We start from the raw sequence: 27,397 nt of genomic DNA on the forward strand, positions 1-27,397 counted from the left end.
CCCAAGCCTGCCCCTCCCAGGGACGTAAGCATCTGCGCTGCGGCTGCTTCAGCCAAGCCTCTCGGAAATACCGGACACCACACTCAGGAGTGCTTTCATTTTCCTTTATTTTTTTAAAAAAGCCCCTAAACTCTATGGCTTCCAGGAAGCGTCAGAGAAACCCAAGTGCCATTTCTGTACACCGTGTAAAGCAAGACCTAGACACACACACTGCTGCCAGGCCGTCCCCAGCTGCTCCACCCCGAGTGGCAGCACAGGCCCTCCGGAGGGCCCGAGAGGACCGCACTCCCACCAGGGCTGCCCAGCCCCGGACACACCTGCGGGGCTGGGACAGGGCTTTAAGGCGCTTGTCTCCTGCTGCTCAGCCGGCAGCGTGGAGCACGGACACGACAAGCCCACGAACACCCGGGCACAGACCATGGCCCGAGTGGCCAAGAGGTGGCCGCCCCCGGGGCCCCGGGCCCTGGACACGGCTCCACGAGCAGGTGTGGCAGGAAACCCTGCGGGCTGTGCCCGCTGGCCCAGGCTTTGGTGCAGCATTTTGGTTGGGGGGCCGCCCCCACCCCCGCCTTCCCCTGTGGTGCGGGGAGGCCCAGGGCAGGCTCGCCCCCGGCAGCAACGCCCATAGCGTCCCCTCGAGAAAACGGCCTTTGGATCGAGGGAGACAAGCTGGACTTTATGAGACTAACGGGACGGGCTGGCCGGCACGGGCAGCCCACTACTCACTTCAGCAGGCGGGCAGGAGGGGCGCAGGGCAGGGTGGCCACTGTGTTTCTCTTCTCCTTGTTTCAAATAGTTAATGCTCTTGGAGGGGAGGACTAGACACAGGTGTAGAAATTTCGGCCAAAGTCTCATGTGAAGGACGTGACCCCAAGTGGGGGGCGGGCGGCTGAGGCCGGCCCTGCAGTCTGCGTCCTGGCTGTAGGCCACGCGGCAGGGGCCAGGCTCGCCCCGGGGGCTGCGGCAGAAGGGTTCAGGGCGCCACCGCCCCAGGGTCACTTGTGGCGCTGCACTGCTTTTCTCTTCCTCCTCTTGAAGAAACAGCAGCATCTGCACGGGGGGAGTGAGGGGACAGACATGAGAGCGCTGGGTGCAGAGGGGGCCCGAGGGGTCCCCGCGCCCAGCAGCCACCCGGGGCCTTACTTGGTGTCATCGGCCACCTCCACCTCTGCGGGCGCTGTGATGGGGGCGTTGGAGTGGCCGGCAGTGGGGTCGTCCGCATTCAGCTCCCCATTGGTGGAGTTCAGCGCCTGGGTTTGTGGGGAGGGCAGCAGGGGAGTCAGAGGGGCCCTGCCCCACCCCCCACACTGTCGGGGTCCTTGGACCGGCCCCTCACCTGGTTTTTGCTGTGTAGCTGGGCTTTGTCCCGAGGCTGAGGCTGCGAGGGCAGGTCGGTGTGGACCGTGCCGATGGGTGTCGGCTGCGGGAGGGGGGGCAGGACGCAGCGCTGAGGCCGGGCAGCCTACTCCCACCCCCCGCATCCTGGGGCCCCACCGCTTCAGGAAGCAGGGCTCTGGGGGCACGGGGACCCCCACGTACCAGGGGCTTTCCCGCCCAGTCGTACTCATAGTCGAACACGAAGCCGCTACGGTCAAAGAGGTCGGTAAAGAGCTTGCGCAGGTAGTCGTAGTCCGGCTTCTCGAAGAAGTCCAGGCGCCGCACGTAGCGCAGGTACGTAGCCATCTCCTCTGTGGGGAGCAGGCGGGCGTGCAGGGGTCAGTGGGGCCCGGGGGGTAGTGGGGGCCGGGTGGGGCGGGGGGGCCGCGGGGTAGGGGGTGCCCCTCATGCCTCACCTGGGAAGCTCTCGCAGAGCACCTCAATGGGCGTCGCCCGCTTGGTGTCCCCGATCTTCTGGTACCGCTCCTTGAGCGTGTCGGCCTGCGGGGAGGGTGGTCAGCAGACCGCGACCTGAGGGCTCTCCCCCCGCCCCCCCGGCCCTGCGCCCACCTTGAGCCCCTGCCAGGGCAGGCTGCCACGCAGGAAGTACATGAACATGTGGCCCAGCGCCTCCAGGTCGTCGCGGCGGCTCTGCTCTGCGGGGGGAGAGCAGGTCAGCGCGGCCCCCGCGCCCCCCCGCCCGGCCCGCGCGCGGCTCACCCTTGCCCAGGTGCGTGTTGATGCTCATGTAGCGCGCCGTGCCCGTCAGGCTCTTGTGCTCCCGGTACGGGATGTGCTTCTTGGTCTCGGGGTCGATGTACTCCTTGGCCAGGCCGAAGTCGATGATGTGGATGGCGTGCTGCCGCTTGGTGCCCGGGCGCCCCACCAGGAAGTTCTCGGGCTTCACGTCGCGGTAGATGAGGCTCTTGGTGTGCACGTACTCCATGCGCGTGATCTGCGAGGGTGGGGGTGCTCAGGGCTGCCCGCCCGCCCCCGGCCGCACCCCTCCTCAGCGCAGCCCCCTCCCCGCCCGGCGCCCCGGCCCGCACCAGCTGGATGGCGATCATGAGCACCGTCTTGAGCGTGAACGTGCGGTCACACAGGTCAAACAGGTCCTCCAGGCTCGGCCCGAGCAGCTCCAGCACCATGGCGTTGTACTTCCCGCACGGGCCGAAGTAGTAGACCTGAGGGACGCCCTCTGTGGGGGCAACACAGACTCGTGTGGGGCCGGCGTGGGGCCCCCTGCCCACCACCGCCGCTCCCCCGCCGCCGCGCGGGGCCCGGTACCTGCGGCGCTGAGCTGCTTGTAGAAGCGGTACTCCAGGTGCAGCTGGGGCGCCCGGGACTTGATGGGCTCCTGGGAGGGCGGGGGGACACGCGGTCAGGTGCCCGGGTGCACACACCCCTCCTTCCGCGAGCCACCCCCGCCCCGCCCGCACTCACCAGTTTAATAGCTACGTATTCATTTGTATAGAGATTCTTCCCTGTGGGAGAGAGGAGTAGAGGGGGAGAGGGGGAGAGGGAGGGAGAGGAAGGGAGGGGGGGAGAGAGGGGGAGAGAGGGGGAGAGAGAGGGGGAGAGGGGGGAGAGAGGGGGAGGGAGGGGGAGAGAGGGGGAGGGAGAGGGGGAGAGAGGCGTCACAGGGCAGGGCCCCCGCAGGGCGGACCCCGCACGGCCCACCCCTCCGGGCCCATGGCCTAGGAGGACAGAAAATGCTCCAAGGGCCCCTGCCCCGCTGCGGTGACCCGATGTGCCCGCCTGCCAACCCTCTCCCCCCCACCAACCCAGGCCCGCCCCCTCAAGGGGGCTGCTCCCAACTGCTCTCTAGGGGATCCTTCCCGCCAGCACACCAACTTCTCCAATTTCTAAAAAAACAAAGAGAACAGAGATCCATGGTGACCCTGAGGCCCCTCTTGGGCTCCCAGGGCAGAGAACCCAGGTGGGCCGTGTTCCCGCCCCTAGGCCACCTGACCTGCAGCAGACCCTCTTGGCTCCCCGATATCCCCCCCTTCTCTCCTTTCCTCACTGCTCTTCACTGGGCCTGCCAGGAACTCTGCACTCCAGCAGCTGCTCTGCCATCTAGGCAGGACCTGTAGGCGACGCGGCAGCGGCCCCAGAGCCGTCCACGCCCCCACTCCCACGGGCTTATCTCCTCCGCCAGCCCACCAGCGGACCCGGGCCCTGTGGAGCAAGGCCCTTGCCAAGAAGCCGCAAGGAGAGGCGGTCCAGGTCACGCCTTGCGGAGGACTCCCCCAGGGTGCTCTACTCCTGGCCATCAGCTCAGAAGAGGGAACAGGCCCCAGGTCCCTGCCCCCTGCTGGAAACCGCGGTCAGTGAGACCCTGCCCAGTGGCAGCTGGTAGGCTTCCCAGGCAACAGAGCTCGCCTGGGCCAGGAGTGTTTGCCTCCCAGGTTAGAAACAGCCTGGGCCAGGTCCAGCCAAGGCCCTCACTGACCACCAGGACCTCCAGGAGCCTACACGGAGCCAACAGGCCCAACCTCACAGAACTGCAACAGCAGGAGTTCCAGAACCTGCCGAAGTCCAGATTTCACCTGCTAGAGCCCCTAAGGCTGGCAGTGTCACAGATGGGACTTCTGGCCAGACGGCCCAGCCCCACGGCTTAGGGCTTCCGTGAGGCACCCACCTGGCTTTGAGTGGGGTGACCTGCTGCATAACGGAGGGACTGCCCTAGCCCCTCAGGCCTAAAGGCCCGCCCCCGGCCCCAGCCCCCTTGGGAATTACTGTGCAGAGCACCCTGGTTCCCCACACCACCGTCTAGTAGTGCGGCTCCGTCCAGCACCCTCCTGTCCTAGCCCTTGGACTGCCCTACTGGGACCCTAAGGGCCACGGACATGGCCCCACGCGATATACCTGGTCAAGGACGCCACACTGTCATGGACCTGCTGCGCCGTCTGTCCCCTTGTCCTTGAGTAGGATCTTTGCAGGAAGAGGCCTCGGCTTACCCTCCCCGACACGGTGCAGCTCCACAGTCTGAGGGACCTTCACACTTGGGTCGTTCCTGCCCCCACGTGGCGGTGGAGACCCCCCGCGTACCACCTCACAGGCCAAGGCCACGGCTCCCCACACCTGACAGCCCATCCCGGCCGCTGCCCCGTCCCGGGAGTGCTCCGAGGCACCCGCCCGCAGAGAGGTCCCTGCAAGCCTGCAGGAGAGCCTGGGGCGGGGGCACTGAGCACCGAGCACCCTAGCCGTGAGGCGCAAGCTAATTACCCTCACGGATGTTTTTAGTTTTCGGTGGAGAGAACTTGCACATCCTTTGTTAGATTTACTGTACAGGCCCTGGCAGGTTTGGGCATGCTTACAACTGGTATCGTTTTTACGTTTTTCTTCTCCAACCATTTGTTGCTCAAATTGAAAAATTCATTTCTGACTGTGTCTTGCGAGGTGGCTGCAGCTGCTGTGTGCACCGGTCGTGCCCTCCGGGATGAGCCCTGCTCAGTTCTCTCCAGGTGTGCTTTGCCTTTCCCCCACTTCCCTGCACGGTCTGGAAGGGGCGGGCAGAGGGTCCCCCCCTTCCCACAGACTCACTCGGTTAGACAACTGAGAGGCTTTTCATGAACACTCATTAGCAGGGAAAGAAAACTTGAAGCCCTGCTTCCTTGATTTTGATTTAAAAAAAAAGGTTTTGCCTCTTATGTTTTTCCTTCACCATTTTATCATGAAAGTTTCAAATGCAAAAAAAAAAGTAGAAAACCCATGCAGGGAAGACCCACATCCTCACCACCTCAATGACATCATTAACAATCTGCTCTTTGTCCCGCAACGTATCTGTGCACCCGTCATCCACTCATCTCCCTTATTTTCAATAAAATAAGTGCGTTTCAAAGATGCAAACACCAGCACCCCATCCCCTCAATATTCCACCCAATTAAGACCAAGGATTAAGGTCAGTATGGACTCACGGCTCTTGTTTTCTCCGGGGGGGGGGGGGGGGGAATTAACCTGTGAAACACACACACACACCTTAGCTGTCCCATCTGATGAGCTCTGGCAAACGGGCGATGCTGTACATTGCAGCTCTGTACCCAGACAGAAAACGTGGCCACCACACGCCCCTCCCCGGCCTGCCTCCACCTTCACCTCCTGAGAGGCAGCCACCAAGATGGAATCATCCAGCATGTCTGCTCCTTCCCGGTTCCTTTCACATGACGCGATGCATCTGAGATTTCTCCATGTTGCAGTTTGCCCACCACGGGGACGCGGTCCGGCTGGCTCACCCGGTCACCCTGGGGACACTGGGTTGTTCCCAGTGTTTTTTTACAAGCACAGCTGAAAGGAACATGAGCATACGGGACTTCCTATGGGCGCTCGGGGTCACTCTGCCAGCAAGGTTGCTGGCTGTGCTGCAAATGTGGCGTGTAACTCACGTGGCTGCCTCCACTCGTGGCTGAGGAGGTGGAGTGCCTTCTGTGCTCCCTGGCTGTTCATCTGTCTGCTTTTGTGAAGTCTTTCTTCGTATCTCTTGCCTATTTTTACTTTGTTTTTTTTTTTTTAAGTACTTTCTATAGCCAACATGGGGCTCGAACTCACGACCCCAGGACCAAGAGTCTCACGTTCCTCTGATGGAGCCCACCGGGTGCCCGTCTCGTGCCTATTTTTAATCGGAGTGTCTATCTTATTATTGAGTGTGTGTCCACTTGTCCAGATACCAGAGCTGTGTCAAGTGCTGCTCTGTAAGCACCGGCTCGCCTATCCGTGCTCTTAACAATGTGTTCTCATAAAATAATTTTTTTTTTTAAGATTTGTTTTATTTATTTCAAAAAGAGAGAGGAAACAAGGAAAGGAAGAAGGAGAGAAGCCTCTCTGCAGACTCCCCGCCAAGAGTGGAACCCAATGTGGGGCTCAATCCCACGACCAATGAGATCACAACCTGAGTTGAAACCGAGGGTCAGATGCTCAATCAACTGAGCCACCCAGGTGCCCCTCATAAAAAGAGGTCTTAAGGGATCCCTGGGTGGCGCAGTGGTTGGGCGCCCGCCTTTGGCCCAAGGCGCGATCCTGGAGACCCGGGATCGAATCCCACGTGGGGCTCCCGGTGCATGGAGCCTGCCTGCTTCTCCCTCTGCCTGTGTCTCTGCCTCTCTCACTCTCTCTCTCTGTGTGTGACTATCATAAATAAAAGTTTAAAAAAAAAAAAAAAAAAAGAGGTCTTAAACTCTGATGATGCCTAATGGCTCCCTAATGGTAACTGATAATTGTACCGTGTCTTGAAGAAACTTTTGTGGTTGACTGCTCATGGGAGTTCTGGGAGAGCCAGAGTCCTTGAAGCCCAGAGAGAGTCTAAGGTGAGCGTGTCTAAGTGCCCACACATGCCTCAAGTTTGGTGGAGTTCAGGTGCTTGGGGCTCGGAGGGCCTCCCAATGTTAGCAGTTTTACCTCTGCCTGTACAAGAAGAGCTCCCAAGGGGCTATGAGCAGAAGATTCTGGGGCCACAGCCATCCAGGTTGGAGATCTCCCTGAACTCCCGACACCTGGCTGAGAACGCGGGACAGGGGTGACTCCAGCCCTCAAGTCATGTCTGTTCTCTGCTGCCCTGACGGAGCTGACAACCAGCCCCTGACAATGTCAAGATGAGTCTCCAGGACAGAGCATAATGCAAACGTTCCATATGCGGCCCCCAGAGTTTCCAACATTTAACAGAATGGTACCAGATGTGTGCAAAAGGAGGCAAATGAGACAGTAACAAGGAAAAACAAAGTCAAAAAAGGTGCCAAAGACTGAGCCTGTAAAATAGTCACAAGGACGTGTGAGGATGTCAAGGACAAGATGGGCACAATGAACGAGCAGACGGGAAACCTCAGGAAACAGGGGAGTCAAGTGAAATGAGAAACACTATGTATAAAAAATGAAAAATTCACCTGGACGGCTCCAACAATAGACTGGACACACCAGAAAACAAGAAGAGCAAACTTACAAAAGATCATAAACTAACCAGACTGAGGCAAAGGAACAACAAAAAAGGCTAAAAGGAAACTCAGAAGAAGCTTGAGGAACCTGCAGAAGAGCATCAAACACATCACATGTGTGTAGTCGAGCAGGAGTATGCAATAGAGACAGAGACTAAGGCAGGAAAAAATGTGAAGAAATAATGATTAAAGTTTTTCCAATTTAATGAAAAAGTATTATACAGATCTGTGAAGCTCAACTGGTCCCAAGCAGGATAAACAGAGACAAATACACCTTAAACACCACAGAATCAAAATCTGAAACCAAAGATAAAAAGAGAACCTTTGAAAGGCCAGACACAGACACACGATACACAGGATGCTCGACGTGAGCCACCAGGGAAATGCAAATGAAAATCCCTTGACACCTGTGAGCACGCTCCACATGGAAAAGCCCGGCAGCCCCAGATGTTGACGGGACGTGGGCTGTCCAGGACTCTTGTCTGCCGCCTACAGGAGCTTAGAAATCAGTCTGGCAGTTTCTCAGCAACACACACCTCCTCTGTGACCCGCTGCCTTAACAGAGACATTTGTACGCAAGACGTGGAGAGGGGATCCCTGGGTGGCTCAGCGGTTTGGCACCTGGCTTTGGCCCAGGGCGCGATCCCGGGGTCCCGGGATCGAGTCCCGCGTCAGGCTCCCGGCATGGAGCCTGCTTCTTCCTCCTCCTGTGTCTCTGCCTCTCTCTCTCTCTCTCTCTCTCTCTCTCTCTCTCTCTCTCTCTATCATAAATGAATAAATAAATATTAAAAAAAAAAAAAAGACGTGGAGAGGGATGTGCAGGGCAGGGCATTCACAATACGGTGAAAACCTACAGTCAAATGTCCCTGGGCAGAACAGATGAAGCAAACGGGGGGCAGCCCTAGGGATGGACAGACCAACAAACAGCAAGCCACCACCTACACACGCAACAACAGGGACACTCACAATCGTGCTGCGCAAAAGCCAGGCAGGAGGTAACACGTAGCTCAACTTTTAAAAATGTTTTAAGCCAAAAGCTGCTGCACCCCACGGCCCCAACACACCCTCTCGTTTGTCCATGCAGACCTGCTGCGTGCAGGCTGCTGATCCTGACACCCCCAGGCTGCAGGTCAGGACTGGGCCTGTGTGTGTGCGGCTGTGCACATCCTAACGGGGCAACAGGGTGGGTCAGCTGCAGAACTGCCACTACGCGGCCGGGCCCTGCTGTGCCGGCAGCGCTGGACCCGTCTGCCCCGTGCTCTGGGGAGGGCGCCGATCCCTCCTGTGAATTCGGCAGTCTCGGTGACTGACCAGACACATCTGCTGCTCGGGCCCAACACCTGCCCTCATGGCCCCCTCCAGGCAGCACACAGAGCTTGGAATCCCAGCTCTTCACGGTTTGTTAGTTCAGAAACCCCAATCCCAGGACTTCCTGAAGGAAGCCGAGACAGACCATGAGATCCCACGGCCCAAGCCCAATCCTGGCAGCCTCTGCCGTGGCTGGGTTGTGGCTCAGGCTCAGGACGGGGACCTCAACCCAGCCACAGGACCACTAGTTGAGGCGCACACCAGTGGGGCCGGCCACTGGACAGGGCGCAGGCTTTGCTGCAGTTCCTGACAGCTAAGTGCTTGGCAGGAGCTAAGCTTGCATTTCACCCTCCAAATGCACCCTGGAGCCATCAGACAGAAACTTCCATGCGGGTCTCCCCCGCATGGGCAGGGGGCAAAGGGCACGCAGATCCTCCACAAAAGTGTTCCTCAGAAACACAGGGTGAGGCAGGGGGTGCACCTCTGGTACAATCTCCCCCGTGGGGAGCAGAGACGCACACTTACCTGAATTTCCAGTCCCACAATCTGGAAGCCATCTGGGAGTGGTGGCCACAGCCCCATTGGGCGGCCTCCCCCTCCCCATGTCCCGGAATATAAGCAAGGGGGCTCACCTAGCCGGAGCTCCCCGAAGTTGCCACAGCCTATCTTCTTCCCGACCCGGAAGTTGGGTCCCACCATCAGGACCCCTGAGCTGGTCCCCGAGCTCCGGACGCCATGGCTGGTCCGGCCGCCGGCCTTGGACATCCTCCGACCCTCCTCCGACTCCCCTTTCCCTCCTTTCTTGTCAAAATCCATAAGTTTGTGGTACCCTGGCCTCTCCACGGTGACTCTGCTGCCGTGCAAATCCCGGGTCTGTGCAGACCTGAGGTTGCGGGCGGCTCTTCGGGGCTAGTACACCATGGCGGCCCAGCGGGCTCCCTGCTAGTGAGACGTGGGCGCTTGCCAGGGCCCGGCCGTGGCGCTCATCTCGGTGGCCTTGGGGTCGCATGCAGGGGGAGGACACATTCTGTTGACAGGTCCCGCCGCCTCAAATCTCGTGGCTCCCAGCTGGCGGAGAAACAAAGGCACAGGTTAGAAGGCCACACCTGCCCACAACGCAGCCCCAGATCAGCAGGAGGACCCAAGGGCGACACTTTGGGCAGCCAAGTGGCATTCTGAAAAGATCTTTGAAGGCACAAGTGCGACCCATGACATTCTGGGGAACTGGGGGGAGGGGGACCCAGGCCCTTGTGAATCCCCGTGTTAAGGTGGTGTGGGAGGTACTTGGTTGAGGGCCCCCACCCCATGACCCAAGGACTGCTCCACTGGCAGAGGGGATGGCTAGTCCAGTGATGGAGGCCCCAGAACCCTGAAGCCAGCTGTGTAGCCCCGAGTCTGGCTGCAGAGGTGCAGGAGCTGAGGCAGCTTCTCAGCAGAACAAAAAGCGCCTGAGCTGGGAGACGGGCCCTCACCACCGACCTCCAGGCTGCCCCGGCTGCCCCCATGGCCCGCCACCCCCATGCTGCCCAGGGGATGCCAGGTCCCTGGGTCTAATTCCTGGAATCTGTGACCTGCAGTCAGGCGGGGCTGGAGAGGGCCTTGACCCCGACAAGGCTTCACTTGGTCAGCAGCTGCCAAGGGAAGTCAGGTGAGCTCCAAGGCTGACAGAGCCGCCAAGCTGGGCACAGGTTGTGCCTGCCACTGGGGTGGGACCAGCCTGGGCCCCCCTGGGTATCAAGCTAGGGCCGTGGAGGGCTTGTAGAAGGGTGGGCAGGCACTGAGCAGCCCCCAGGGCGCAGGGAGGAAGGGGCCAGCCACCCAAGCTGGGCGGGGAGAGGGTCAGGTGCCACAGAAACCATCCCGGGTCTGCCCTTGGCCCCGGCCTCCAGCCCACCGTGTCCCCACTCCATCCCTGTGGCTTCTGGTTGCCAGCCAGCCAGACCAGGCCTCTCCGCCACGCTTCCTCCTCCAACCCCCACCAACTGCTTCATTAAAGCCAAAGGATCTCCTCAAAGAGAAACCACCAACATGCCCCTGTACGCGCCCCTCACCAACCCATCCTTTATGTGTGAGGGCCCCCGGGTGGCTCAGTGGGTTGAGCACGGACTCCTGGGCTCAGCTCAGGTCATGATCCTAGGGTCAGTAGATGGAGCCTGCTTGAGATTCTCTCTCTCCCTCTCTCCCTCCATTTTTTCCCTCTTTTCGAAAAATTTTTAAAGATTTTATTTTTTTATTCCTAGGAGACACACAGAGTGAGGCAGAGACACAGGCAGAGGGAGAAGCAGGCTCCCTGCGGGGAGCCCGACGTGGGACTCGATCCCGGGACCCCGGGGTCACACCCTGGCCAAAGGCAGACGTTCAACCACTGAGCCTCCCTGGGGTCCACCACTTTGTTAAAATTAATTAATTGACTGAGTGACTAAATCTGAGGGCGGAGCCAGAGGCCTGGAGGAGGGGTTCTGTCTAGAAGCCCATCGGGCCCAGAGCAGCCGCTGCCCAGCTCCTGCTTGTCCCCGTCCCTGCCCGGTGCTCAATGCCTGCCGACACCCTGCAAAGGCCACGCACGCCCTCAATGTCTGCAAATGATCAACAGGACACGGATGACAGAAGACAGCACCATGGGCACCCAGAGGCTCACCCGAGGGCGGGCGAGTTCCTTCCCTCGGAATCATGACACTCACTGAGGTGGTGAGCGGGGCTGGCAGCCCAGGGAAGCCCCCGAGGGCAGCGGCTCCCCAGCCCCCAGCCCTGCTGCTGGATGTCCCAGGGAGGCAGGGACAGGGTCACTACCCACCCTGGGGCCCCCACTGACCAGGTCAGGACCACGAGTCCTGGGAGTAGCTGGCTCTGAACCTCCTGCCCAGGCCGGTGCCCACGGAGAGGCCGCAGCCAGAGGCGCACACGCACTCACACACGCACACACACGCACTCACACACTGGTGCGCAGCCCCAGCCCCCAGCAAGCTGTGCCTGCCCAGGAAGCCCGGTCGGGCCCTCGCCCAACCCCACCCCGTACCACAGAAGGACCCCAGGCTTGTAGTCAGGAAGGAGCAAGGCCCTGGGGGGTGAGGACGGCGGTGGGCCTGCTGGTCAGGACGGGGCAAACACAAAGAAGGGGGTTTGCAGGGATCTCCAACCTCCCTGGTCCCAGTGGTGCCCAGCCCCCACCCCGGGCACACCTAGAACATGCGAAGGGATGGGGTTTTGGGGACTGGCTGGGCTCCCCAGGAGGGAACAGGTGCGTCTGGGACCCATGAGCCTGCCCTCTTCGCACTGCGCAGGCGTGGAAACCCTGCAGAGCCCCCTGGAGAGCCCCTGCGGCTCCACCTGAGGGTGCCCACCCGGGGCGCTCGCAGCCTCGAGCTTACCGTCGAGCCCGAAGGCCCGCACAGGCTACGCCTCCTCCCGGGCTGCCCGAGCCCTGCGCCCGGGCGCACCGTGCGGGCGGCGGAGCCACGCTCCAAGAAAGGCCGGGGGCGCGTCTCTCCTGGGAGGGTGGGCACCGCGAGCCGTTTCCCGGGCCTCACCGCTACTCGTGTCACGAGCCACGACTCCCGCATCACAGGGCTCCGCGCCCTTCAGTCCGAGTTACCCAGCCAGCGCCGGCACTCCACGGCGTCCCATCACCGCAGAGGGAATCCTGGCCCCACAGGCCCCCTCGCCGTCTGCGTCACACCCGGGACTCACACCCCGTGGGGCCTCCCGTGTCTGGCTCCCCCTGAGCGTGTAGGCTCGGGGTCCGTCCCGGGGCAGGGTGGGGCACCTCGTTCCTGCGAGGCTGGGGGACGCTCGCATGCTTGGTGGACCGTGTGTCCATCTGTGGGTGTGGAGAAGTGAGCGTCTGTGCACACCGGTGCCCACGCTCCCATGTGGACGCGTGCGGTTTCTCTCCGCACACCGGGAGAGCAGCTACTGGCTCCCAGGGAAATTCTTCCGTGACCATCCGAGGAGCTGCAAGCCGCTCTCACGAGTGGTTGCACGATTTTCTGGAGGCCCCCATGCCACGTAGGAGGGCGCGAGCGCTCCTTGTGCTCCGGCCCGGGGGCTGTGCTCCTGGTCTGCATTTCCCCGATCACCTTTTCTTTCTAGGTCCGCGTCTCCTTCCCCAGTGGAGACAAAGGGGTCCATCCACGCCTGCTGACTTGAGAGGACTGTGGCTGAAGTGCAATGCCAGGAACAAGGAACCGCAGAGGGCACGGCGGGAAGCTGCCCGTGGAAGGCTCCCCCGCCACGGGGCCGGGGCCACAGGCTGGCACACACCCGCCCGGGACGGTCATAGGCCGGGGCAGGATCTCTGCAAAATCCACCGGTGTTCGCGCCGCAAAGGCGGAACCCTGACACCGGGCCTCAGCTGCCAGGAAGCCAGTCCGCACGCCCAAGCCGCACGCCCTCGCACACACGGCACGAACCCCTGTTCCCCGGGAAGTCCGCCAGGTTCCGGGAAGGGTCACCAGAACCCACCTACTATCCTGCTGACGATGCCGAGACGTGGTTTCGATCAGCCTCTCTTTTGGGTCAGGAGCGCAAGCACGCGCGAGCACACACGCACGGCACACGGACACCGGCGACCGGGTGCCCCCACACGCCCGGAACACCAAGGCCTGTCACCGTCCTCCACGCGGAAAACCCACAGGAATTTCAAAGATGTAAAGACACGCTGCGGGGCACGGAACATTCTGGCATCTCGTCACCTCCACCGTCCTGACGAGGGGCGCTCCCCGCAGAGGCGCGTGGCGAAGCCAGCAGCAGGACGCCCTCGGAGCCATCACCCAGGGGTCGCGCACACAGCGGGCCGGCCGGGCACGGTGTCCACGCACACCTGGCGTGGGGCTCCTGCTGGGGCCAGGCCCCGGGAAGACCGACCTGGAGCGGAGCCGGGGAGGCCGGGCTGCGGAACCGGTCCCACTAGGCCCCGAGGCTCACGGAGGAGGCCCTCTGGGGGCCTGCACACCCCTGCACCCCCACTCCACCCCTCCGGGGAGGCCCCTCCTCGTCCTCGGGCCCCACAGATGCATGGGGGCACCATCTCCACGTCCACAGGCCTCAGGACCCAGGGCACAAACCGCTCCCGGGCCTGCAGAGCTGCCATCCGAGGCCCAGGAAGCCAGGAGACCCGTGCATCTGTGGGCAGTTCTCAGGGTCCCCCCCGAGAGGTGCATCCTCTCCCCCAGCCGGCTCCCAGGGTCTGACAGTACTCTCCTCCCCAGACACCTTCTTGCTCCCGCCTTCGAGAACCCCAACCATGGTGACGCCACGCTGAGGGCCTGGGGCCACTCTCCACGCACCCTGCACCCCCTCCAGCCCTCCACCGGCGCTTACAGGGGACAACTCCACGTCCCGCTGCTCGCAGGCTGCCCCTGCGTGAGCCTCGCCGTCCAGAGGGGGCCCCCAGCAGCCCAGGCAAGCAACCAGGCATGACGCCGAAGGGATGCTCGTGCACACACTGCCCCACCTCAGGCCCCTGGACCCACAGTGACCCCCCACTGCAGCTCACCCAAGCCTCATGCTGGCCCGGGGCTGGCTGACATCTGCCCCCATCGGTGCCCTTACAACAGGGCAGGTGTACGGTCACTGCATGGGTCACTGCCTGCAGGGACAGCAGGCACCACGGTGGCAGGTGAGAAGCCCTTCCCGGGAAAGCCCCTAGGACACCATCCTATTCAGCCCCACAAAAATCAGCTGCCACCCCCCAACCCGGAGGCAGCACAGACTTGCGAATGTGGAAGGTGGGCAAACCCGACATGCCCTGGGGGGCACCCCACCCAGCATGGGCCACACAGGGGCATTCTGGGTCCTGTCCTGGGACATTCTAAAAGCCGGGGGGGACCCACAGGGGACCAAGGACAGGGCAGCAGAGGGTGAGACAGGCCCCGGACCAGAGCCTAATAATAATAATGCTCACGTGGGACCCAGGAGCAGGCAGGTGCCCAGCCGGGCATACCTGGGTTGAGGCCGGGTAACCTGAGACCTCAGGGCAGCGGAAGTGTCTGCCGTTAGCCCTGGCCTAGGCCCAGGTGCCAGAGCTAAAAATAATTATCCTGGGGAAAGGGGCCTCTTGTCCCTTATTTAAGTCTAAAATAAACCCCGTCTCAACCCAACATAGCCCCCATTCCTGGCACGGGGCAGGCCCCTGGGGTGAGGGCTCCACTCAGGCCCCCGTGGCCAACCAAAATTCCACAGGGATGGTCCCCAGCCCACCCCCTGCCCCCCGTGAGGACCACTGGCCAGCGCCCGGGCAGCCCCCGTGTCCACACGGAACAGGTCTTGCAGAGACTGCTCTAGGTCGGGGCCGTGCTCCTCTGCGAGCACCCACCTCAGGTGAGTTACCTGCCGTGGTTTTTCGGGGGTCCTCCATCTTGTCAGGGCCAGGGGCCAGCTCCCCTGGTGGAGGCCCCAAGAACCCCCTTCTCTGACCTGTCCACTCAGTGATGTCACAGTCCCTGGCTGACATCACCAGCACAGCCCCAGCCCAGAGCCGGGGCGAGTCTGGGAGCAGAGGCAGGCAGGCAGCCTCCCTCCAGGAGAGGAGGGTGGGCCTCCGAGGCTGCCCGGCCCCGGGTGCCGACTCAGAAGGACCCACCTCACAGGGGATCCAGGCTGTGCCCCGTCGGGCACCTCCCGGCCATGCACATCCCTGGTCTGCGCCCGAGCCCTCCGTCCCACGGGGACTTGATGATCTGTAGGCAAGGCCTCCTCCCCAGGATTCACCTGGCCCATGGCCACAAGTACCCCTGGCGCCCTGTCCTGGTGTCTACACAGCACTCCCCAAAGGCGACTGGACCCCGGAGGCATGGCCGGCCTTGTCGTCACAGCCAAGAAGTCGGAAGTCACCTGCAAGGTCATGCTGGGATGGAGGCGGAAGCGGCCCCCGAATGGCAGGCCCCCCGTGACGAGGCCAGTGTTGACATGCATCAAGCAGAAGTGGGTCATAAGTCACGGAGTTACGGATGAAGGACCCCAGCCCCAAAGACACTGGTGGGGAGACCACACCCCCACCGGTGGGGGCTGCCAGGTAACCAGCGGGGATGACACCGGGGAGGAGAGTCACTGGTGGGTGCCAAGCACAGGCCACTTCTCAGTGACCTGGAGGGAAAGGCCGCTGTCCAGGGTGAGCGTACGCCCAGTGGCCCTGAGGCCACACCGAGGGTGGGGACGTCCCAGCCAAGGTGCCAGCCGGGCCACAGCGTGGGAAGACAGGGCCCTCCTGCCACGGCGGGTGCAGGACGGTGGACTGGGGGCACCACGGCTCTGTGAGGGGCACAGGCACCCACCAGTGCTGACGGAGCCGTGCCTACGAGGCCTGGGGCCCTGAGAGCCTGGGAATGCTCGCCTTGCAACTCTCGGACAGACCTGGATTTTCTCAGAACAAATCACGTCACAAAAGAAAGGCAAGGTCCCAATAACAAGCCCACGCCAAGGCCACGCACCCGGCACGCAGCGGAGAATCAGAAGGGGCCATGCCGGCTCTGGGGACCAGCAGCGGGAGAGGACACCTGGGACTGGCTTTGAGATGTTGCCTCCAAGAGCAGGGCCGCGCCCTGAGGCCCCGGGAAGCTGCTCTCCGCCAGGTGGGCTTGGGGATCGCCGTGGCAGCGCTGAGCGGGATCAGGGCAGACAAGCAGGGGGCCCGCAGGTCCTGCCGGGGAGCTGGCGGGGGGGACCCGAGGGCCTTCCCTGCTGGGACGGGGGGTCCAAGCGTGGGCCGTGTGCCGACAGCTTACACGAGACCCTGGATCACTTGGAGGCAGGAGCGTGGCTCAGGCACACAGAGCCCCAGCACACCCGGCACACAGCCCATGCGGGGTGTCTGCCCCCGAGAGTCGCCACTCACGTCCACGGAAGGGGAACTGGGTGCGTGCCGGGGGCTCGGCAGCTGCCCTGCCCAGGACAGATCGGGCCAGGCCATCCTCCCAGGGCGCTGGCCTCTGCCCCGACCCCCCACGGCCACCCAGAAAAGCCCTCCACACCTTTCCACAGAGCTAACTGCCTGTCGAGGGGGCAGGGGTGTCCCAGCCCCACGTGACAGGCCCCGGGGACCCCTCTCCTGTCCTGTCCAGGCCCATCCTGCAGGCAGGCTGGCCCAGTGTAACCACCACGATGATGCACCGCAGCAGGCCTGTGTGGGCAGCTGTGTCCCCTAAAAGGCACGTCCTATGTCCTGGAAATGTGACGCTACGTGACCCAGACAAGGGTCCTCATGAGGAGAAGGCCCAGGTGCACGGAAGGGCAGGCCACAGAGGCAGCCGCAGCCAAGGGGCAGGATGGACCCTTCTTGCAGCCTGCAGAGGGAGTGCAGCCCGGCCACATCCTAATCCTGGACTTCTAGGTGCCCGACCAGCACCCCCAGCCAGGAGACCGGGACCAGCATCCGCAGGGAGAAGCCGCGAGGCGGCAGGGACCCTGACGGGGCGGCACGAGCGGGACTCTTCCCTCAGAGCTGTCATGGGATGAGCCCAGCCTGGGGATGTCCCACAGGACCCAGAGGACAGAGGTACCATGAGGGGTACTGGGCAGAGGGGGATGTGGGCACTGTGGGGACCTCTGGTCAATAATGACATATCAGTGCCTGGCGCGGGTAACACTGCTCCAAAATAAAGGGTATTTAAAAAAATACCAGCTCTCCTCTAGTAAAAAAATAAAATAAAAATATCCAGCTCTCCTCTAGTAGCCTCCTCCCTGTTCCCCTCAATCGTGCCCATGCCCTCCCCCCACTCTGCTCCACACAGTGGAATGCCAGGCATCCTCCCACCTCAGGACCTTTGCACATGCTCTCCGCCTGCCGGGATGCCCCTCCCTCGAGTACAGACACACGCGGCCTACTCAGTGCGGCTCCAGGTCCTTACTCAACACCATACAGCTCGGCTGCCCTCCCGGCCCCCCGCGCACCTCAGCCACCACGCTGGCCACAGCACCTGCACACAAACAGGAGGTCCTCAAAGATACCACGGCCTTTTGTACAGGGCACCTGCTTGTTGATTGGTGAACAAATGAAATAAAGCAACGGATCAAAGAGAAATGGGTAAAGCCACGGAGGAAATACAAATGGCCTAACAGGTGGTCATTGCTCAGCCTCCCCCCTCGTCCCCCAGGGCAGGCCGCGTGCAGCTGCCTCCGGAAGGCACGGGCCCACTTAAGAGGGACTCTCCCAGCAGCACAGCCCAGTGGGCACGTTCTGTCCCCCTCGTGACTCTCAGGGACACCGTCTCCCGACGGCCAACCTCCCGCCCAGCTCCCCATCTGAGCCTCTCCTGGGCCTTCCCATGGGGTCCCTCCCAGATTTCCCCACACGGAGCGCTCTGGCCACCGCGGTCCAGGGCGGGGGAAGGAGCTTTGATTTTCAGGGGCACAGCCTGGCAGGGTCGACTCTCCCTGCCGCGGAGACCACGGCCACTCCTGAGGGGAAAGTGGGTCCCACGCACGTGGCCAGGTCCCACTGACCAGCATGCTCGTGTTTCAGGGATCGGACAGGGTCTCACCGAGGGGTGAACCGTGCCTACATGTTGGCTTCTAGTGACTTCTCAAAAACGTTCTTTAGTGCTTTGCTGTAATGTTTGTTCATTTTATTCCATGTGTGGCTTTTCTGCCAACTAAAAACACCAAAAACAGGGCACCTGAGTGGCCCAGTGGGTTAAGCATCTACCTTCAGCTCAGGTCATGATCTCAGGGCCCGGACCGCACTGGGCTCCCTGCTCAGCGGGCAGTCAGCTTCCTCCCCCTCTCCGCCCCTCCCGCTTGTGTGCGCACAGACGCTCTCACTAAATAAATAAACAAACAGAAATAAGAAGGCACAGCGAGTGGCGCTGGGAGCGACGGCTACAGATCGAAGTCAGACCCGCAAGCCGGCCCACTGCCCAGGCCACACGTCCTGCCCCTGGGCCTGTGCTGGCCCAGAGGAAGCCCCCCAGGAGCCCCGAAATGCTAACCGCGACGTGGGCCCTCAGGAAGTAAGAGGTGCGGGAGCCGTCAGGCCGGCCGCGAGAGCGGGGAGCTGCCCCGCCACTGCCAGGGAGCCCGGCGACCCCAACGCGCGAGCCCCAGCCCCTCTCAGCGGCCCCGGGGAGGATGCCCCGGCCCCCGAGCTCGCACAGCACGCCCAGGCACTCGCCGTCCACGTCCCGCACGGGGCTCGGGCTTCAGGAGGCTCACAGGAGCCACCCTCCCCACAGCAGGGGCCCAGTGGGGTCAGTTAGGGACCTGGAGAAACCCCGGAGCTGCCCAGACCTTGCCTCCGGCCACCCATGTGGCAGAGCAGCCCCCAACTTTGGTCCCCGAGCTCAGCCCAGGATGGAGGAGACCCTGGTGCCCCGAAGACTACCTCAGAATTCATAGGCAGCACTGCTGAAAATCCAGATTCCCAGAGCACCCCGAGTTGCTGATGCAGGGGGCTGGAGTGGGGCCCAGGAGCCATCTCTTAATCCTGGAGGTTCCACTCCACAGGCCTGCCAGCCACCCCCCAACCCAAAACAGCCCTGGCACCAGCTCCCAGACACAGCAGATAAAGATGCCACGCGCCCGACAACGAGCTTCCGACGAGCCACGGGGACCTCTGAGCATGAGGACCGCCCTGCGCCACACGGGACTTACTTGTTCGAAGCAACTGCTGGCTGGCTGCCGGAGACTAAGGTCCTTGGGCGAAGCAGAAATGACAAACCTCCCAGAAGACCCACTGGCCACAAGGGCGCTGTGTTCTATTCAAGTCTGTGTACTTCTTAAAACAAGCATTTCGGGGCGCCTGGGGGGCTCGGTGCTTGGGCATCTGCCTTCGGCCCAGGGCGTGACCCTGGGGTCCCGGGATCGAGTCCTGCATCGGGCTCCCTGCAGGGAGCCTGCTGCTCCCTCTGCCTGTGTCTCTGCTTCTGTCTCTCTCAAGAGTAAGTAAATAAAATCTTAAAAAAAAAAAAATCAAGCATTTCCAATGAAAACTTAGCTTTCAAATGGAGATGAACCATGAGTGTCAAATATATGCCCAAGTATGAAATAACGAAGCTTCTCACCAGCAATCTCTTAAACCCATTACATGTTTAGGGCAGCCCGGGTGGCTCAGCGTTTAGCGCCACCTTCAGCCCAGGGCATGATCCTGGAGACCCGGGATCGAGTACCACGTCGGGCTCCCTGCATGCAGCTTCTCCCTCTGCTTGTGTCTCTGCCTCTCGTTCCGTATCTCATAAATAAATAAGATAAAATAAAAAAAACCCATTACACGTTTAAATGATCCGAGATGCACGGACTGAAAATTAATTTTGCCTGTTGCTCTCTGGCCCAGGCCACAGGCGCCTGTGCCTCAGAAACCCTCGTCACCCACAAGCCGAGGACCAGAGAACACCTCCGACGGGGAAGCCGAGGCCCGAGGTGGGAGGCACCCAGCAGAGCCTGGCCGAGGGCCGCGAGCTGCACTGGGGCCGGCTGAGCTGAGCCCCCACGTCTGCGGGAAGACCGTGGAGTGCCCGCTGTGGCTCTCTGGAAGATGATCTCCTAAAGCGGCTCCCCCTCCCACCTGGCAGCAGAGGAGCTCCACCTGGAGCAAAAGCCAGAAAGCCCTGGGCAGCAGGTGTAACCCCCCCCCCCGCCCCCGCAGCTTGCCGGCGGGGACAAAACTGAGAAAGAGCAAGACACAGCGGAGCAGCAGGGAGGCTGGGCCATCCTCCACAACATGCGTTTGGGGGCCATGGCCGTGGAGCCACAGTGCAGCTGGGAGGACTGGCCCCAGAGCCCTCTCCCGCTGGCTTCCTCCAACTTCCAGCTCCAGGATGCAAGCGAGGGCTGCACTGCACAGGCCCCAGGCCCCATGAGCCGTGGACGCACAGCCACATGCTCAGGGAGGCCCCTCTCAGCTCCAGCTCCCTGCGGCAGCTGCAGGTTGGCAGCAAATCTCCAGGGCGGGGCTCCCACCCAGGGCCATCCTACCCCCAGGAACAGTGGGCGACACCTGGGGACATCTGCGGCTGTCACGACTGGAGTGCTCCTGGCACTGAGTGGGTGGGGCCAGGGAAGCTGCTCAGCGCCCAGGAGCCCCCCCAGAGTGATTCAACCCCGATGTCAGCAGTGCCAGAAGAAAGGGAGCGGGGACAGAAAGTGTCCTCAGCATAAATTTCCAACAGGCCCATCAGGACAGCTTACGGAAAAAGGCAACCCACGCATGGGGGCCAGCAGACTCAGAGGGGGAGCAGTGCGCAGGTCGTGCTCACAGCTCCCACCACCCCCTACTGGTGTGAAAGTAGAGGCAGAAGGGAAGGCGCTAGCAGGACAGACAGGTGCACACAGGTGTGCCAGAGGGTCCCGGGAGCTGTCAGCACCACCCTGGCCCCCCCCCCCCCCCCCCCCCGCCTGTTAGGATCAGCTCCTGGCCCCACTTTCACATGCTGAACTACTAGGGAGGTTGACAGTGTGTATTGTGAGACCCAGCACAGCCTCAGGCATGGGTGGTAAAGGTTCTGTGAAGACGTCCTATCCAGGCACAGCCCCCGGAATTACACCCAAGACCATTTCTAAAAGCAGTGACGGGATCCCTGGGGGGCTCAGCGGTTTGGTGCCTGCCTTCGGCCCAGGGCGTGATCCTGGAGTCCCGCATTCAAGTTCTGCATCGGGCTCCCTGCATGGAGCCTGCTTCTCCCTCTGCCTGTGACTCTGCTTCTTGCTCTGTCTCATGAATAAATAAATAAAATCTTTTTTTTTTTTTTTTTAAAGAGGGGCGCCTGGGGGCCTCAGTCAGTGAAGCATCTGCCTTGGCTCAGCTCACGAGCTCAAGGTCCTGGGATCGAGCCCTGCATCAGGTTCCCTACTCAGTGGAGAGTCTGCTTCTCTCTCAGTCCCTCACAGGGATCCCTGGGTGGCTCAGTAGTTTAGCGCCTGCCTTCGGCCCAGGGTGTGATCCTGGGGTTCCGGGATGGAGTTCCGCATTGGGCTCCCTGCATGGAGCCTGCTTCTCCCTCTGCCTGTGTCTCTGCCTCTCTTTTTGTGTCTCTCGTGAATAAATAAAATCTTAAAAAATAATAAAAATAAAAAAATAAAAGCACTGAGAGAGCCCTCGGGTGTCTGGGTCCTGATGAGCCACACCTATCTCTCCCAGAAGCCCGTAGCCTTTCTGGAAGTCTCTGTCTGATTTTTCTAATCCCTGAGGCAAACAGGTGAACCTGGGGAGACTAAAATGCCCCCAGGCCCAGTGCTGGGAAGCCTGTGGAGGCACCGACCCACCGAGGGGTGCTGCCTGGAGCTCCCACAGCCACAGGCCGGCAGAAGGGCTCCGCCGGGCCCACTCCCTGCCTGTGCAGCCAAGGCTTGCTCCTCGGGGTGGCCACCCTGCTTATTACTCAGAGCCCACTGGCCCTGTCCCGGGACCACTGCACGCAGAGACCGCAATGACAGGCACAGCCACGCGTAAAGGGCAACTGCAACCCTTGCTTGGGGAGGCTGTGTGCTGGACAGAAACACTGCCCTCGACCCCATGTCCACAGAGGGGAGTCACCTGGTCTCTAAGATGGGGGACTCAGTCCAGACCCCAAACCAGATGAGGCACCGCCTCACTTTGGAAGGTGGAGATTTCCCGGTAACTGAAGTTTATTTTTTTTTTAAAGATTTATTTATTTATTTATTAAGGACATAGAGAGAGAGAAAGAGAGGCAGAGACACAGGCAGAGGGAGAAGCAGGCTCCATGCCAGGAGCCCAATGCGGGACTTGATCCCGGGACTCCAGGATCGCACCCTGGGCCAAAGGCAGGTGCTAAACCGCTGAGCCACCCAGGGATCCCCCTGAAGTTTACCTTTAAATACAATTCTCTCAAAAACTCTAAGATGTAACAAACCAACATGAAAGCAAGTAACAACCTATTAAGTCCAGTTCTACCTCTGAAACAGAGAATGCCTACCCCAGGGCCACCTTGGATCCTGCCGTGGCCTAGGATGGCCCAGGACCCACCAGGAGCTACCCGGTTCTGGAAGGACACTTTGACCAGCGTGAAAAACGCCGGCACCTTGTCCATCCGCCAAGAAGGCTCTGCAGGACTCGCGCTTCTCAGGGAAGCTGCTGATGCGTGAGAAGCCCTGCCCTGCAAGGGACCGATGTCCCCTGGGTTGGCTCCTCTGTGCCCACCAGCTGTAGCAAGGAGTCCCTGCCCCCACCCGCACACGCCCTGCCCATGCTGTGCCCATGCTGGTGCTCACAGCCACCCTCCACGGCAACGCGGCTCTCTGGAACCTCAGTAGAGACAACCCAAGAGCCGGCTTTGCATCCCAGGTCTGGAGTTAGTCTGACTTCTGACACACGCCAGAGGGAACTTACAGGAATAAAGCTGTTTTGTAGCCTGACGTTTAACGTTGCTGAGCTCCCAGAAGTGAGGCCTCCAGCTGCCCTGCGAGGGTGAGCGAGCCTGCCGGAGGCCCGCTAGGGCAGGGGACCCCAGACAGGGCCTGGACAGGGGCGGCGGGCCAGCAGCGCCCACAACCATGGCTGGTTCTTGTGTGCAGAAGACTTGTGGCTTCCGAGCAAGGCAAAGATGTGCTATCACTTACCACCCTGCAACAGCGCCTCCCACCCGGTGGTGGACCCCCACGCCACAGGGGCCCTGCGTGAGCACGGCCTGGACCAGAAGCTTCTGGGGAAGATCGGGCAAGAGGGAGACACCAAGGCAGGCCAACAGCCAGGGGATGGGGAGGACAGACGAAAGCTCGCAACCAGCAGGAGCCCCAGAAACTCCCGCCACACCAACTTCTGCTCAAGCCAGTCCCGGCTGCCCTGTCAGGGCCAGGCCTCTGTGATCAGCAGGTCACTCAGCAGGTCACTTGGGACTCTGCCTCCTTACCCACATAATGGGGACTCGGGAGGCCACCCAGCAGGGCCCCCCAAAGGGGGAGGGGGCAGACTTGAAGCCACCCAAGGTGGGGGCCGTCCAAACCAAGCAGGCCTTGGCTCGGCGGTCTGCTTCTCCAAAGGCCCACTGAGTGCACACGGAGACACCACCTGTGGGAACACGACCAGCGAGTGCCACAGCTCTTCCCAGCATGCCCTGCTGCCTAGCTTGACACAGCAGGGCATCCATCAGGAGTAAGAGGGACCACTGGACACGGACGTGGATCACAGCCCCAACTAGCATGCCCACGATCCTCCGCACGGCCTGTCTCACCATCAAAGGTGGCCGCTACACCCACGCTGACCTGCCCAAGGCCACCAGAGTCCTAACACTGGTGGCCCCCAGCACCCAGTGCCCCATGGTCCCACCTCTCCTGCTCCTTCCCCAGCCCTCTGCCCACCTGACCTTTGGCCCTGATGGACCTCGAGCTCCTCCTAGGAGGACACAAGGCCCCAGCAGCTCACCCCTGGGTTTTCAGGGCCCACCTGGGAAGAACCGACCAAGACAGAGACCTAACCCCACCACAACCAGGACGAGTGACCCCGCTGCCTGTGAGGTGGCCTGGGAAGGAGGAAACACCACAAAGTCAACTATAGGGCAAGGGGTTACTGGCCTCTCGGGGGGAAATGCCATTGTCCTATAGTACACCTTCTCAGGAACCAGGCCAGAGGAGCCCCAGGCCTGTCCCAGTAAATCCCCGTGGACACAAGTGACCCCGTGGGTGTCTGCAATGCCTACAGGCTGGCATGCTGGCTTCCCCAGACCTGAGATGAGCAGATAGCAAGGCTTTCAACTTCAAAAAACAAAACAAAACAAAACAAAACCTCACCTACTTCCTCTTGCAACCCAGAAGTAATTACCATGTAATTAAAAGGAGAAGAAGGAAAATCAACTGGAACCAGAACCAGCAGTTCAAAGAGTTCTGCCTTCACAGGGGCTGTCACCAGAGCAGACACGCCCAAAGCCAGGTAACGAGACACTCATCCCCAACCCACCTGAGAGGAACGAGAAGTAACCAAGATCAGACACGAAGCCCCTTTACACGAGAAGATCCGAGCGCCAACTTGAGGCAGAAAAGCAAGACCTGTGCCTTGAGCCCTGCAGAGCCCCTGGGGTTTTGCCCACCCTGGGGGGGGGGGGCGGCAGGCGTGTGCCATCAGCTCCTCCCAGACCTCCGTCCCCACCCCAGCACGCAGCACACTCAGCAGCACACTCAGCGGGCCCAGGGGGCCTGCCCCCCCCCCCGCCCCGCCACCCAGCACAAGCAAGCACTCCCCCACTTTCAGCTTCTCTGAGGCAGGGCCCCAAACACCACAGGGTGGGGGGAGCCCGTGTGCACTCCCGCCAGTCCCCACCCGTCGGCCTGCCCTCTGCCTGCAGAGCCAGTTGGTCCCTTTCGTGGGGCACAATTTGATGGAGGCTCAAGCGAAAAACAAACTACCAGCCAGACCGCAAACTTCCCCCTTTGAAACCCGTGGGCCTGGCTTCCAATCTGTTCTTCTCACACAGCCCGTCTTGCTGGGGGACCAGATCAAGGCCCCGCGGACACTGCCCCACCGTACTGGAGCCTTTGTGCTCCCACTCATCCCTCGCACCCACGAGCCAAAGGGGCCTGCGGGGCCGGGAACGCCAACTGAGCGTGGCCATGTCCCGCGGGGCGAGGACCCACGGGGCTGCAGACGCATGGGATGGAGCCCCAGCGGGTGGGCGGCGGGCGGACACCCACGGGGCCGAGGCACCGGCCAGGCAGGGTCCTCGGTGCAGGGGCGAGGACGAGGTGCTGCGGCCTCCCAAGGCCAAGGGCCCCAAGCCTACCTGGGACGACGGCCCACGGGCCTGGAGGAGCTTCCCAGAGGGAGCTGGGGCGCCGGGGGGCACGGAGGTCAGCGTGGCCGCCGCCCGGGGCGCCCAGACATCGCACCCCCTCCCCGATCCAAAGTGTTTCCGGAAAACAAAACCGGTGGCGCGGGCGGAAGGGGGCGGGCACAGGCGCACCGAGGCCGCCGATCGGCGCAGGGCCTGCAACAGGTCACCCCGCCGGGCCTCCCGCCGCGGCCCCCGAGCGCCCGGAGCCCGGCACGGCAGGCTGGGGCAGGGTCCCGGGCACGGGGGGCGCGGGAGGGCGCGGAGGGGGCCCTGGGCTGAGCGCGGGCGGCAGGCGCGGGACGAGCGGCGCGGGCAGCTCGCGGGCGCCTCGGGCCGGGGGCGGGGGGCGGGGGGCGGCGGGGCCCGAGGGCGCAGCGTGGGCGGCGGCGGGGCTGGGAGCCGCGGGCCCGAGCCTGCGGGAAGGGGACCCGGGGCGGGAGGACGAGGCTGAGGCGGCGGCGCCGGGGACGTGGGCGTCGGGGGCCGGGGCGGGGGGCGGGGGCCGGGGGCGCGGCGCGGCGCGGCGGGCGCGTGGCCGGGGCGGGGGCGGGGGCGGGGCGCGCGTCCTTACCTCGGGGCCTCCGCCGTGGCCGTGGCCGTGGCCCCGCGGCCGGCCGGGCAGCGCGGCCCGGGCTCCCTCAGCAGCGCGGCGCGGGCCCCCGCTCCGGGCCCCGCTCGCGCCGCGGCTCCGGCTCCAGCGCCCGCTCGGGCCCCCGCTCCCGCTGCCGCTCCCGCGCCGCCGCCGCCGCCGCCGCCGGCCTCCGCATGTTGGCGCGGGCCGTCCCCGCCGCGCGGGCGCCCGGCTCGCCCCGGTCTCGCAGCGTCGCTCGCGGCCCGCGCTTACGCCCCGGCGTCGGGGGAGGGCGCGCGCCCACTGCGCAGCCGCGGTCGGCCCGGGGCGCACGGCGCCTCGGCGCGGGGCGGGGCTTGGCGGCCGCGGACGCCGCCGCACGACGGTCGCCGCGCTTTGCGGCCGCTCCGGGACGGCCGGGCCGCGGCCCGCGGGGGGTGTCCGGAGGCGCGCGACCCGCGCGGGGGAGGGCGGGGGGCGGCGGGCGGAGGGGGGTGCGACCCGCGAGTGCGGGGACCGAGCCGGGCCGCGTGTCCGCCCTCCCGGGGGCGGGGCTCCCGCCGCTCGCCCGGGCCCGCCCGCCGTTGCCATGGCGACGCGTGCCCGGCCGCCCGCCCGCCGCGCTTCTGTGACGTCACGGTCTCGCCACCTGACGTCACGGCCGGGCGGTGGCGCGGGGAGGGGAGGGGCGGGGCCGCGGGGCGGGGCGGGGCGGGGAGCCCGCGGGGAGCCCGCGGGGGCGCAGCTGCCTGCGAGGGCGGACGCGGGTCGGGCCTCCCCGGGAGCGGGGTCCAGATGCTGGAGGGCCCCCGGCTCTGACGGCCGCCCCGCTGCTCGTCCAGCCCAGCGCCTGCGGCTCCTCTCCGAGCTGAGAAGGCCCCGCGGGCCAAGCATCCCCGTGGGGGCCGAGGCCGCCCCCCCAGGGAGGACTGCCCGAGCCGGCCGCCCGCACCGCTGACCCCGGGCCAGCGGCCTTGACCTCGCCGCCCACCTGCGCGACCCACTGGGCTTCCTCCCACCTGGCTGCCTTCTCCCCACTCGGGGGCCACTCTTGACACTAGTCCCCTCGTCCCGGCGCCGACCTCCCTGAAATACAGTCGTTTCAGCACCGCTCTTTGCCTGCGGGTGCCGCCCGCAGCCAGTGCCCGAGCCTGGCCTGTGGGACTCGGGGGCGCCAGGTGCTCCGGGGCCCTGTGCCCCTGCGACCTTAGGGCTCGTCCTGCCCCATCCTGCCCCAGTCCCTGCAAAGGCACCACCTCCAAAGCCCAAGGCACATCCCCAGGTGTCCTCCCTCACGGCACCCTGGCCCTCTCCAACCTGAGCCTCCCATGAAATCAGCCTCCTCCAAAGTACAAGCTCTTGACAGCTCCTCAGTGGATGAGTGGGAAAGAGGAGGGGGGAGAGGGCTGGGAGGGAGGGGAGGGGAGGGGAGGGGGGAGAGGGCTGGGCGGGAAGGGAGGGGAGGGGAGAGGAGGAGGGAGAGGGCTGAGAGGGGGGGAAGGGAG

General features: G+C 63.1%; 1 protein-coding gene across 1 annotated transcript; it reads right to left on the reverse strand.

The window, feature by feature from the left end:
- Positions 1-90: 90 nt before the first annotated feature.
- CSNK1G2 (casein kinase 1 gamma 2) lies at positions 91-26,013 on the reverse strand. Its single transcript, XM_055343522.1, has 12 exons — positions 25,893-26,013; positions 9,245-9,680; positions 2,821-2,861; positions 2,665-2,734; positions 2,427-2,575; positions 2,098-2,332; positions 1,948-2,033; positions 1,794-1,878; positions 1,540-1,688; positions 1,337-1,420; positions 1,144-1,250; positions 91-1,050 (listed from the first exon to the last, which is right to left on the reverse strand). Exons 2-12 carry the CDS (start codon positions 9,426-9,428, stop codon positions 996-998), a joined length of 1,245 nt encoding a protein of 414 aa, XP_055199497.1. The 5' UTR covers positions 9,429-9,680; positions 25,893-26,013; the 3' UTR covers positions 91-995.
- Positions 26,014-27,397: the final 1,384 nt, after the last annotated feature.

The sequence above is a fragment of the Nyctereutes procyonoides genome, unplaced genomic scaffold, assembly GCF_905146905.1.
Source record: "Nyctereutes procyonoides isolate TBG_1078 unplaced genomic scaffold, NYPRO_anot_genome, whole genome shotgun sequence".
Classification (NCBI taxonomy): Eukaryota; Metazoa; Chordata; class Mammalia; order Carnivora; family Canidae; genus Nyctereutes; species Nyctereutes procyonoides.

Bases quoted from the DNA above. Each gene is read 5' to 3' on its own strand.
- CSNK1G2 (XM_055343522.1), bottom strand. From the start codon at position 9,428: ATGGATTTTGACAAGAAAGGAGGGAAAGGGGAGTCGGAGGAGGGTCGG. The intron at 2,576-2,664 runs GTACCGGGCCCC...TTGCCCCCACAG, and splicing joins CAAGCAGCTCAGCGCCGCAG to AGGGCGTCCCTCAGGTCTAC. The intron at 2,034-2,097 runs GTGAGCCGCGCG...CTCCCCCCGCAG, and splicing joins CAACACGCACCTGGGCAAGG to AGCAGAGCCGCCGCGACGAC.